The sequence below is a fragment of the Thermobia domestica genome, chromosome 8 (genome assembly GCF_964235325.1).
Source record: "Thermobia domestica chromosome 8, izTheDome1.hap1.1, whole genome shotgun sequence".
NCBI lineage: Eukaryota > Metazoa > Arthropoda > Insecta > Zygentoma > Lepismatidae > Thermobia > Thermobia domestica.
The window spans coordinates 118,077,147-118,089,752 of NC_137461.1; the positions used below are offsets into that span (position 1 = coordinate 118,077,147).

The window sequence follows — 12,606 nt, forward strand, 5'->3', positions numbered from 1 at the left end:
TTCAGTTGCATTCTCACCTTCTCTAAAATAATCATTTATATACATGGAATATGATAAAAACCTGGACCATTCATTAATTGATAACACAATACATTCATTAACAATGCGTAATTTTACAAACACATAAAATTTATAATCACTACTATATTTCAAATATACACAAAGATCAGTGGAATTATCAATGAAGTAAAAAGAACTTAAAAGTTGTTTTTTATCCATAATTATCTATTTACACAACTTATTCTTTTTTACAATAGTCTATTTCTCTTAAAGCCATAAGGCACTGTATCATAACTTCCTTCAACTCTTTTGCGTTTTGTGTGTACCAATTGATAGGTTTTCGTTTCCTCTTTGCTGATAATTTTGATGTCTTTTGTGCGAGCAATTTTGCAAGGGTTTGACACACTTACAGGAGGGGCATCATTCAGAACCATATTTCTAATTTGTTCGAAATTCACAATTTTCATTGTTTCACTATTTAGAGTAATTCCCCTCACCTTACAACAGGTCTTTGTTATATCTCCGCTGAATACCTCGTACGCATAATTTTTGGTCCCGCCGCTACAAAATTCATTAATATATGCATTGGGACCTACATTATCTATTTCATTTTTTAACTCGCCGAAATAATCCCCAAGAGGTAATTTTATGCCTCCAGCTCTTACTATATAAATGAGACTATCCGTATCCATATATAACACATCTTTATCTAGCTTCTCTAAATAACTGTATAATTCTAAGCGACCATGCATAGTAGTATACGCAGCCAATATTACATTAGTATTTTTTAACGGAATAATTGCATCATCCAAAATCTTGTAATTTAATAATAATGCATCTTCATCAATTGGAATTACCTGTGTTACCTCAGCATTACTGTCGGTTAATTTATCATAAAATATGGCAGGTTCTCGAATAATTTGTGTGTGCGTCATATTATCATTCTGAGCAAATTTGCCCCATAAACAATTCAGTGCTAATTTGCAAATACTTTTTCGTGCTTTGTTTTTATTACCAATTTTCCCTTTGTCTAGTTGTACTCCTTCTCTTTCATAATAATCCTCAATATATTTACTTTTCTGTTCTTCACTTTTACACCATTTAGGCCAACCATGAGCTTCTGTTTTCATTTTCATGAACAAATTTATATAATTTGTAAATAAGCCACCTTCTTTTTTAACAGGATCATATTGCACTACTTTATATTCCCATACCTCATGCATTTCCAATATTTTATAAGCTTTCTCTTGGGCTTTACGTACTTCGTCCACCACCCACGTCCCAGTGAGGGCCCTCTCCGCATCACTATGCTCACAGTCCTCTGTATTTAGAGTGTCCGCGCATCTGCGACACAGAGGGAACAGAAATTTATGATTGCTGCGATACGGTAGGACGGGATGATACAAATCCCGGGGAGGAAGTACTGTACATTTTACGATACCCTCAAATTTATCTATTGCAGGACAATCGGCACCCACATAGATTTTTGGGTGCCCTATGGGATATTTTTTCACCTTGCAACAGTAGGGGTATAACGAAATGACGTCCACGTAGTGCACCTCCTCCCCGGGGGCAGTCTTATAGTAATATTTAACAGCGGAACATCGCCCCCCATATAGAGCATCTCTAGGTTTGATAGGATCTTTTCTACATAGGGGGTGATGTGCCACCAATTCTGCAATTTGCGGATTTTTACGTAGTTCATTCTTCCATTCACACCCCCACATTTCATGAACTACGTAGCCCAAGTTTTTTAAATGATTAATTTTTCTAATGGTGTTTTCATAGCGTATTTCAAGAGTGGTATGCGGATCATTATATATAGGTTTATCACGCCCTACTTTAAAACATTTAACACATCCGTGATAGAAACAACCTTCATATTCCCATACATGGATCTGTTCATCTATACGTGCATAACCATCTACTTTTAAAACACCATTTAGAACCATTTCCTTTCCATTTGCTGCGTGCTTGATTGTAATACCAAGTCTTTCTTGTTCGTAAACCAACCATTGAATCGCTTCGATGGACTGTTGATCTGACCAACGATAACCATTATGAGGAATAATACCTATAGTCTGTTCTTTGAGAAACTTGCGTCGAAATACCAGATTACAAGCCGAGGCTATACTAATTGCTTCGACTAGTGGATTAACATCAGTTATTTGCTGGAATTCTACTACGAATTTAACACATGCCTTCCGTAGAAGGTTAACATCCATGCGACAATAACGAATTAATTCTTCTTTAAAATTAAATGTCTGATTTGAGGATTTTTCATACCATTCCATAAACTGTTTTTGTTCTTTTTCCTTCATATACTGAAAACCATAGAATTTAGGGTCGGGCATAGGCCCTTCATAACTTTGATTATCTTTCGTATTAAAATAGTATGGGAAATAACCTTTTGTTTCTTCTATGTCAAATGCATCAGATAATTTTGATAGAGCCATCGGAAAGAAATTAATGCTATCAATAAATTTTAAATATTTACAATCAATACTCATTATTTTACACCCCTTCATTATGACGCTTGGAGTCCATCGTTTCGCTGATATCATTGCACGCAGGATAAAATGTGCATCATATCCTTTTGCATTATGTGCAATGCATATAACTTTATTAATATTGGATGGTTTACTGCATAAATACTCCAGAAAATCAGTAACACACTCTTCACCATAAAAAATGTTTTCCTTTCTGTTGCAAATAGTACATGAATTACCCTCGGTATTCTCAAGACAATGATAACATACTTGCTGTGTGATTACCAAATTAGGCACATGTTCACGGAATATTTCATCTTGCCTACACTCAATGTCATATAATATCATCATCCATTTTCCTACGTTTGAATATTTTCGTGATTGCATGTAACATAAATGACGGTGGGGCATCATATTATCACAGTTTATACAGAATGTTTCCCCACACTGGTGAGGATTTCTATTTTTCTTGATAACATACGCTTTAAGACATATTTTACATACTTTTAACTGTGAGCACAAACCTGATTTTATATGATACGCCATACATTCGTTACCGTAAAAACATCTGTTACAATTATTACAATTTAATACTTCATCTGTCTTCTTACATGGAGGATTTTTTTGACATTTTGGGCATAATGCCTTACAGTGCCCTATATGCTTTTCTTTCATATTATATCTCTTATGGCATGTTTCGCAAAAGTATGAACAACTAAATGCAGCACATAGATTGGTAATAACATTGTAATGATTATTTATCAGGAGTAAATTAATTTTCTTCTCACCACCGATGCCCTCGAAAAATGTTTTCTCCCCCGTCAAATCGTCGTACACTGTAATCGTATAATCAGTTAAATATGATTGAATTAGTTTTAATTCAGGTATGCCACCACCATGCATCAAATTAACGCCAGAACTCTTACACAATAATTTAGCTTCTAAAGTCATAAAGTTCTTTTTTGATTATAATAGGGTTGAGACGCATTTTTATTCCCTTTGTTATCAATGAGCCCTTTAGCAACTACAAGGGCGTGAGCAAGGCAACTACTATCTTTATTTTTAATAACGACTATACCATTGCATTTTTTCATATATTCTTCATCAGAGGAAAAATTTTGACTTTTCCTCCCTTCGCCTATAGGTAAAGCCACATGATGAAAATCAATAACAAAACGATCTTGTTCCATAAATTTTGCATTTGACTGAATGACTCGATTCAGAGCCTCCCAGACGAAGTCTTCACCGACATTCGCTGCTTCTCGAAATGAAAACCAAAACGATCTATCTGGATTAATCTGATTCCATAATGTCAGCCCTACCTGATGGTGGGAATCTACATCCTCCATCAACATATTCAATAGTTGAGCAATTCCACTTCGCAACCAGGTAATTGGGTTTTCCCCTTCAGGGGTTCTCGCAAGTTGTGCAGTTATCATTGTACCATTCATTCGGAATTTTTTGTACTTTCTAGTTATTTTGTTAATGATTGTAATATTACTAGAACTTTCCATTTTTATTGCTTTATTCTATCAACTAACAATTATTTCCGCTGTTTGATGCTTTTACTGTAATTGGGGCTGTTCCCACTATAGAACACCAAGAAGTGTTTTTTCCAATAACGTTTTAGTGATATTTTCTAAACCTGAAAATAGTATTCTACCAACTAGCAATTATTTACGAAAACCTATATCTCACGTATTTCTGCTGTTTGATGCTTTTACTGTAATTTGGGCTGTTCCCACTATAGTACACCAAGAAGTGTTTTTTCCAATAACGTATTCTTCCTAACGGTTTAGTGATGTTTTCTAAAACTGAAAATAGAGAAAAGCAAATTATTACATTTCTTACATTGCAAAATCATCAAAAAAATCGCTTATTAGGCGTATCCCACATAAACTAATATTTATGGGAAAGAAGATATAATATTCATAATTAGCATGATTGAAAACATCGAATATTTCATCAACCAACCAACTATAGCGCAAGTTATGAGGAACACTTACAAATTCACACCGAAAATTTTGACAAAGTTCAAAACTAGCTTATTTTTAAAAAAATCCATATTCGGCTTATTTTTGGCCGCTGTGACACCGGGTTTTCACGAACGTACTCAACACAACGTATATTTCAAAAAATAATCTATCACGGGTGGGGTTATGAGGAACACTTACAAATCCACACCGAAAATTTTGACAGTTCAAAACTAGCTTATTTTTAAAAAAATCTATATTCGGCTTATTTTTGGCCGCTGTGACACCGGGTTTTCACGAACGTACTCAACACAACGTATATTTCAAAAAATAATCTATCACGGGTGGGGTTATGAGGAACACTTACAAATCCACACCGAAAATTTTGACAAAGTTCAAAACTAGCTTATTTTTAAAAAAATCTATATTCGGCTTATTTTTGGCCGCTGTGACAGCGGGTTTTCACGAACGTACTCAACACACCGTATATTTCAAAAAAAAATCTATCACGGGTGGGGTTATGAGGAACACTTACAAATCCACACCGAAAATTTTGACAAAGTTCAAAACTAGCTTATTTTTAAAAAAATCTATATTCGGCTTATTTTTGGCCGCTGTGACACCGGGTTTTCACGAACGTACTCAACACAACGTATATTTCAAAAAATAATCTATCACGGGTGGGGTTATGAGGAACACTTACAAATCCACACCGAAAATTTTGACAGTTCAAAACTAGCTTATTTTTAAAAAAATCCATATTCGGCTTATTTTTGGCCGCTGTGACACCGGGTTTTCACGAACGTACTCAACACAACGTATATTTCAAAAAATAATCTATCACGGGTGGGGTTATGAGGAACACTTAAAATCTGCACCGAAAATTTTGACAGTTCAAAAAATACTTACCCTTAATTCACACTTAAAATTCACTTCACTGTTCTCACACACTGCACACGATGTTATCTTCTTGCACGCCGACGAATAACTGACTGAGAATTGCTTCGAACCTCACCCCTTATATAGTGTTCTGCTTTCCTCTGATTGGCTAAAATAAAACTCTTTTTCATTGGAGCAAAATCTACAAGTCAAGTATCTCATTGGCTAAAATAAAACTATTTACTATTGGCTCCGAACAAAAACGACTAAGATATGTGCTAAATATTTTCTACGTCCATTTTGGGTAGCCAAAATTCATAAAATGGCCCATATCTCGAAAACGGTCAAAAATATCGAAAAAATAATCGAAAAAATCCCCCCGTACCTCACCCCTTGTCGTTTTTAGACATGAGGAACCCATGGAACCATGTTTCAATCATGTACGACAAGTGTGGGGGGCCACGGTGGCCCCGAAAAAAACTTCTCTTGAAAACTGTAAGAGATAGAGCAGCCATAACACATTGAAGTGCTGTTTCTCGTCTTTCATGGTTAATATTTTCTAAGTCCATTTTGGGTAGCCAAAATTCATAAAATGGCCCATATCTCGAAAACGGTCAAAAATATCGAAAAAATAATCAAAAAAATCCCCCCGTACCTCACCCCTTGTCGTTTTTAGACATGAGGAACCCATGGAACCATGTTTCAATCTTGTACGACAAGTGTGGGGGGCCACGGTGGCCCCGAAAAAACTTGGTGTCCAAAAATCATAAAATGGCCCATATCTCGAAAACGGTCAAAAATATCAAAAAAATAATCGAAAAAATCTCCCCTTTATAAATCCCCTTGCCGATTTTACACATGAAGAGCCCAAGGAACCATGTTTCAATCTTGTACGACAAGGGTGGGCCAAGTTGCCAAAAAAAACTTCGGATCGTCATATCTCGAGAACGGTGAGAGATAGAAATAAAATTTTAACGGCATACGATTTAGGATCATCAAATGTATAATCTACCCAAGTTTGGTAAACAAACATCGCCCAACTTTCAACTTTTTCGAAAATCGAAATTTTTTGCCTCTAGACCGTCATATCTCGAAAGCGGTAAGAGATAGAGCCACATTTTTGACCGGTCTTTCCAGTGGAGTGCACATATACAGAGTTTCAAAAACTCAGAAACCAGATGGGTCGAAATTTTGAAAAATTCGAATCGTTATATCTGGAAAACGGTGAGAGATAGAAATAAAATTTTAACGGCATTCGATTTAGGATCATCAAATGTATCATCTACCCGAGTTTGACAAACATCGTGCAACTTTCAACTTTTTCGAAATCAAAATGTTTGTCTCTGCTAGAACAAGTCTTGTCCACCACATCTGAGCCCTACTGTGTTGAATGCTCCCTTATTATCTGCTATGTTAAAATAGGGATTGGAAAATATGCCATACTCTTTTTTTTTTTACCTCTGCTAGGGGTTGAACTGGTACAGGGAATGAATCTTATGTAATATCTGCTATGTTCAAATAACGAGTACACTCATGCTATGTTAAAATAGGGGTTGAAAAATATGCCATACTCTTTTATTACCTCTGCTAGGGGTTGAACGAGTACACCATAGCTGTTTGTCTACTATGTAATCTGTGCTATGTTTGTAATCTCCATGTATTCTCTGCTATGGTAAAATAAGGGGTGGAAAAAGTATGTAGTCTTATGTATTATCTGCTATGTTACGTACTCTTATGTGCTCTTTTATGTGTTCGTAGGGGTTGAAAACGAGTACACCTTTGTTATGTGTTACGTACTCTTATGTGTTATCTCTGCTCTTCTATGTGTTCGTAGGGGGTGGAAAATATGCTCATTAAAGGGAACGAGTACACCCCCTAAAATGTGCTCATAAAAGGGAACGAGTACACCCCCTTAAAAGTGCTCATAAAAGGGAACAAATTCACCCCTAACATGGAGGTCGTAAAAGACCATGAGTTGACGGGGCGTGGGTCATAGCGTATCGTGAGACAGTGGAAAATTGAGTCCTTGCTCTCAGGAGACCATGGAAAAAAAGGCGATTTTTCAGCTACCGGGTGTCAGGTGCCCCCCATCTACTGACGTATGTATCCAGAAATGTTTATTCATTACAGATTCCCAAACATTAGGTGGAAATTTTTGGTATTCCCTCGATAACCGAGTTGGTTTATTTTTTTTTTCGAAACACTTGTACTGTACGCTTTGCGGTTTGATCTTCTGCCATTCCTCGGACGAAAGAGTTACTATAAACGTCTTGCATTGAACATCTTCGGTCTCTGAATACACTGATGGCGATGACTCTTGATCACTTAGTTCCTTGATTTCTTCACCATCACTATTTCCACTCTGTCAAAATCCCCAACAGATTTTGAACATTGAAGCGATTCAACTTCACAATGGAATATAAATGTTTAGGAGAACACTGATAGTTCAACTTTTCGCTAATATTTCTCCATACTTCTGAAGATGGATTCTGAATACCACTGTCAGAACAGAGGATTTCACTTTTGAAACACATAATTTCATCAAGCAGAAGTGTCCTTTCAATAACAGACTTTCTAGGCATTTTTGTACACTAAAGTTTACTCACAAATATATTAAAAGCAGCAATGAATCACATGTAAATAAGAACGCAATTTTCAGCACACACAAACACAACACAACAGTTTACAGCACACAGAACGCTTCGTTGAAAAACCGTAAAAAACAAAGAAGTTTAATTTCACAACCAATGGTACCCAAAAACATACAATGAATACACTTCAATTACTGAAGATAGCTCCAAACCAATAGTAGATTTTTTTTCCGTCATCCCGGTTAAAGGGTTGTGCCCTTTCTCCGGGTAAGTGCATTAATTTGACTGATTGAATTGAAAGAAATGTAGGTGGTCAAAGAGGTTTCTTATATATCATTTATTTATTCATCATATTAATATAATCATAGACATGCATACATATAAAAGGGAACACATACATGAATGATAATATTTTAGGTGCTATAAGTGAATATGTTAAAATTGCCAGATATTACACGAACACAAAGCATGGAGGTTTCTGAGGACTCAAAAATAAAGGTGCAAATGTAATTAATGGAATGGATGAAATGAATTGCTATGGACGTCACGTCACTGGGTTATGTTAGTTCAGACGAATTAAGTTATCTTCTGTTCCTGGGGCGATTCAGGAACTGATGAGGACGAAGGGGGTCCTTGTTAATAGGTACTTACTGTGCGTATGATGGATAGATATGAGATGAAAGTTCATGCGGGCGATAAACTGCAAAGATTTCGGGGTCCAGAATATCGTTATCTAATTGAAAATAATAGAGTGTCATGAAGTGCTGAAGGGGAGTGTCAACGTAATGGGACGGTGCATCATTATTACGGTCGTAGCGAATTTCAAGCATCAGTGGATGGTGCTGAGCAATTCGTTTGCAGATATAACGTATACGAAGTTGTTCAAGATGATTTAGTAATGGCGGAAAGTCGATCATCTCATAAAGTAATCTCGTTGGATGCGGCAGACTTATACGATATGCTAGGCGTAGAGCATGGCGCTCGAGAATAGCAAGTTTTTGGTAGAATTTTAACGGTGCAGATATCCAAGCTGTATGTCCGTACGTTAACGTACTCCGCATGAATGTTTTATATGTATTGATTACGGTACGTGCTCGTAGTCCCCAAGTTGTGCCAACTAGCCTTTTCAGAAGATTAAGTCTGTTTTGTGCTCGGCTTATGAGTTTGGTAAGATGTGGAGTCCAGGTAAGATGAATATCAATAATGACACCGAGATATGTAATAGTAGTTGACACGGGAACAGGCGTAAGATCAACCTGAAGGCGAAGTAGATTCGGATTTCGATGGACTCGAGAGCGGCGTCTACGTGGCAAGAAAACTATGGCTTGTGTTTTGGAAGAGTTAATGTTCAACCTCCATATTTGACACCATCAATGACACCTCCATATATGACACGAATGCATCAATAGCTGTTTGCATGGTTTTATTAAGAGATCGTACTGTGCGGGCAGTTGTGAGAAATGCAGTGTCGTCCGCAAACTGGAATATTGTGGTGGTATTAGGAACGACTAGATCGGCGACGTACAATAAGTATAATAAAGGCGACAGAGATGAGCCTTGCGGTACTCCAGAGTGTAAGAAGATGGGATGAGATATCGTTCCATTGATCGAGACATAAGCTAGTCGCCCTATTAAGAAGGAGTGTATGAATCGGATGTACGAGGTTGGTAGATGGTAATTACGAAGTTTGTATAATAAACCAGGGTGCCAAACCTTGGCAAAAGCTTTTTCTAGATCAAACGTTACAAGGCAAGAAGGAAAGCCTGTATTAAACTGATTATAAATTGCTGTAGTGAGACGGAATAATTGATCTAGAGTGCTAAAATGTGGCCTAAATCCAGCTTGGTGAATTGGAAGAAGGTTACGCGAGTTGAGATGGTCGTGCATGCGTCGTACAAGGATTCGTTCCAAGATTTTGCAGAGACAACTTGTGAGGTGAATAGGACGGTACGATGTGACTTCTGATGGAGGTTTCTTTGGTTTAGGGAAAAGAAGAACTTTGGAGTACTTCCAGTCGAGCGGAAAAAATCCAGTTCGTAGAATAAAGTTATAGATATTGCTAAGAAAAAGGAGAAAAGAATGAGACGCCTGTCTGACGAGAACATATGTAACAGCGTCAAAGCCTGGTGCTGTATTCCGTTTGCCTATAAGTGCGTTACTGAGTTTCGGGGTGAATTGCCATGGTTAGAGGATTATTTGGTTTTAAAGTATGATCAGCACATGGTCGAAAGGAAGTAGAAGCTGCATCGGTATGTCGGTTGATAGCTGATTGTAAGCGGTCTGGTGTATACCAACCGGGTAGCGGGGTAAAGATGCCTTGAAAATAAGAAGCAAATATATTGGCCTTGTCTGTATCCGTAAGGACTGCTTGGTGGTTGTGAACGATGGAGTATGGCGTACGAGAAACTCTACCAGTTAGTTGATGAAATTTGCGCCAATATTTTGTAGGATGTGCTTCATTAGCAAGTGTGTTGCAAGTTTCGATCCAGTGATTTTTCTTAAACGCAACGATATAGTTATGAGTTATCCTTAAGTATTGGCGATGCAGACGAAGCGCTTCAAGGTTGCCCGTAGTTAGATATTCACGGAAAGCTCTGCGTGAGGCTGTAATAAATGGTAAGTATTGCGGAGGTAGCTTAGGTTTATGTAACTGAACTTCAATTGTTGGAATTGAACGTTGTGCTGCGTACTGAAGGGCTGTAGTTAGGTCAGTTATTGTGTGCTAGGCATAGTGAATGAAGTTACTGCAGCGTCTAAGTCGGAACGATATTGCTCCCAATTTGCCCTACGGTAGTAGTAGACCTTCTGAGGAGAGGGCTTAGGCTGAGTGCTAGGAGAACAGTGAAGTTCGACTTTGATGGGAACATGGTCGCTACCTATGGAGTCAAGCACAGTTATATGGATGGACTGAGAGAGAGAAGATGAGGTTATGACTACATCAGGAGTAGTGTTACTGATAGGACGCGTAGGTTTCGGTAAATTATGGAATTCAGCTCCTATTTCATTCCGAACAAAATCTAAAAAGTTGTCCTTGTCACGTTGTGAACGACTATGAAAATTTAGATCGGCCATGATAATGTAATGCCGGAAATTGGAATCAATGTGGCGGAAGAAATCATAATTAATAGCTCGTCCTGGACGAGAGTAAATGGTGACAAGGGTAACTGTGCGGCCTCGAAAATAGACCGTAGTGATGTGTTCGGGAAGGTGAAGTGCAGGTGGAACCGTAACTGCACGAAAAGGAAGATTGTGCCGAATACCAATAGCTGTGCCTCCGTAGAGACGTGGGCCTGTTGGAGCGTCGTGGCGAAGTAGATGATACTTTGGTATATAACACGTTAGATATGGTGCAAGGTAAGTCTCATTTAGTGCAAATGCGGCAATTTGTTCTTCCTGAAGGAGCTGGGTGAAGAGTACTTGATGTGTCAACAGAGATCGTATATTAAGAAAAAGTAAGTTGTAACTCATAATGAGAAAGAATATAAATGAATAGGTTGAATTATCCATATTAAACATAAACCTCAAGTGGTTGGATTTGAAAGTACACTGTTGGTCCCGAATAAGTTGCATGTAGTTGTAAATTAAACAATAGTTTGGCTGCGTGCATTATTTGAGTTAGAATATGGTTGCGAAGAAATGGATGAATGTTCTGTAATGAAATAGTGAGAAAACGGAGTAGATCTTCTACAGTAACTGGATGACGTAATGAATTTGCTGGTGGAGTTGGTGTATCGACCGAACGTATAGGAACAACAAGTTCAGGCTTAGCTGGATCAGGCTGAGGCTTAGCTTTACATTTATAGCTGTATGTTGGGTGGCGCTCAGAACAGCGATCACAACGTGGTGGTTCTTGAAGGTTTGGGCAGCTTTTAGTAGGATGTTCGCGGGAACAATAACCACATTTGATGGTGTTTGTGCATTCTGCTGTTGGGTGTGAGTTATACTGTTGTCACTTCTCGCATCGAACAGGCATAGGTGCTGGCGTGCGAGATGGCTCTACCTTATATCGGCGTCGATATATATAGGCGCCCTTGGAGAGAAGTTGATCAAGCAACTGTTGTTGATCTGTTAGCACTCGAACGAGATAGGTTGGCCCCTGGTTGTTCTTGATCCTAATACAGCGTTTTATAGGTAGCCCTTCCTGATGAAGTTCAGCAAGAATTTCGTCATCAGTAAGATCGGGTTCTACACCACGAATCACTACATACAACATAGCAGGTCGCCGTGGTGGAGGAGGAGTTTTGTGGGTACTCGGTTAGAAAGTAGAAATATTTGCTTTCGTCCCAAAAATTTCATACGTTGCCTTATTCCTGACATGCATGGCGAAATTCGACCAATAGTAGACTACAACATATGCATTTTATTTAGCTACTGCCACAAAATGCAATGCTGGATTATGTACCAAATTGCTAGGAATAGCTAACGTTATCTCTTCTGATCAGTTTTAGTATCTAACGTAGTAATATAAATAATTTACAAAACAAATAAATGAACTTGCATACCCTAACTTTTAACAACGTGGGAGTAATAAAAGAAAATAAAGCATTCCCCTAAATGCGACATCTTTCGAACAAACAAGAGATCCAAAAAATATTTATTTACAATATCGGTTACTAATTACTGTTATGTTTAATAGGTGGCAACAGAAAAGCGAACAGAGTTTAACAAAACTTT

General features: G+C 37.7%; 1 protein-coding gene across 1 annotated transcript; it reads right to left on the reverse strand.

The window, feature by feature from the left end:
- Positions 1-248: 248 nt before the first annotated feature.
- Positions 249-2,456, reverse strand: LOC145692269 (uncharacterized). Its single transcript, XM_081767565.1, has one exon. The coding sequence runs from the start codon at positions 2,454-2,456 to the stop codon at positions 249-251; it is 2,208 nt and encodes a 735-aa protein (XP_081623691.1).
- Positions 2,457-12,606: the final 10,150 nt, after the last annotated feature.

Bases quoted from the DNA above. Each gene is read 5' to 3' on its own strand.
- LOC145692269 (XM_081767565.1), bottom strand. From the start codon at position 2,456: ATGGCTCTATCAAAATTATCTGATGCATTTGACATAGAAGAAACAAAA.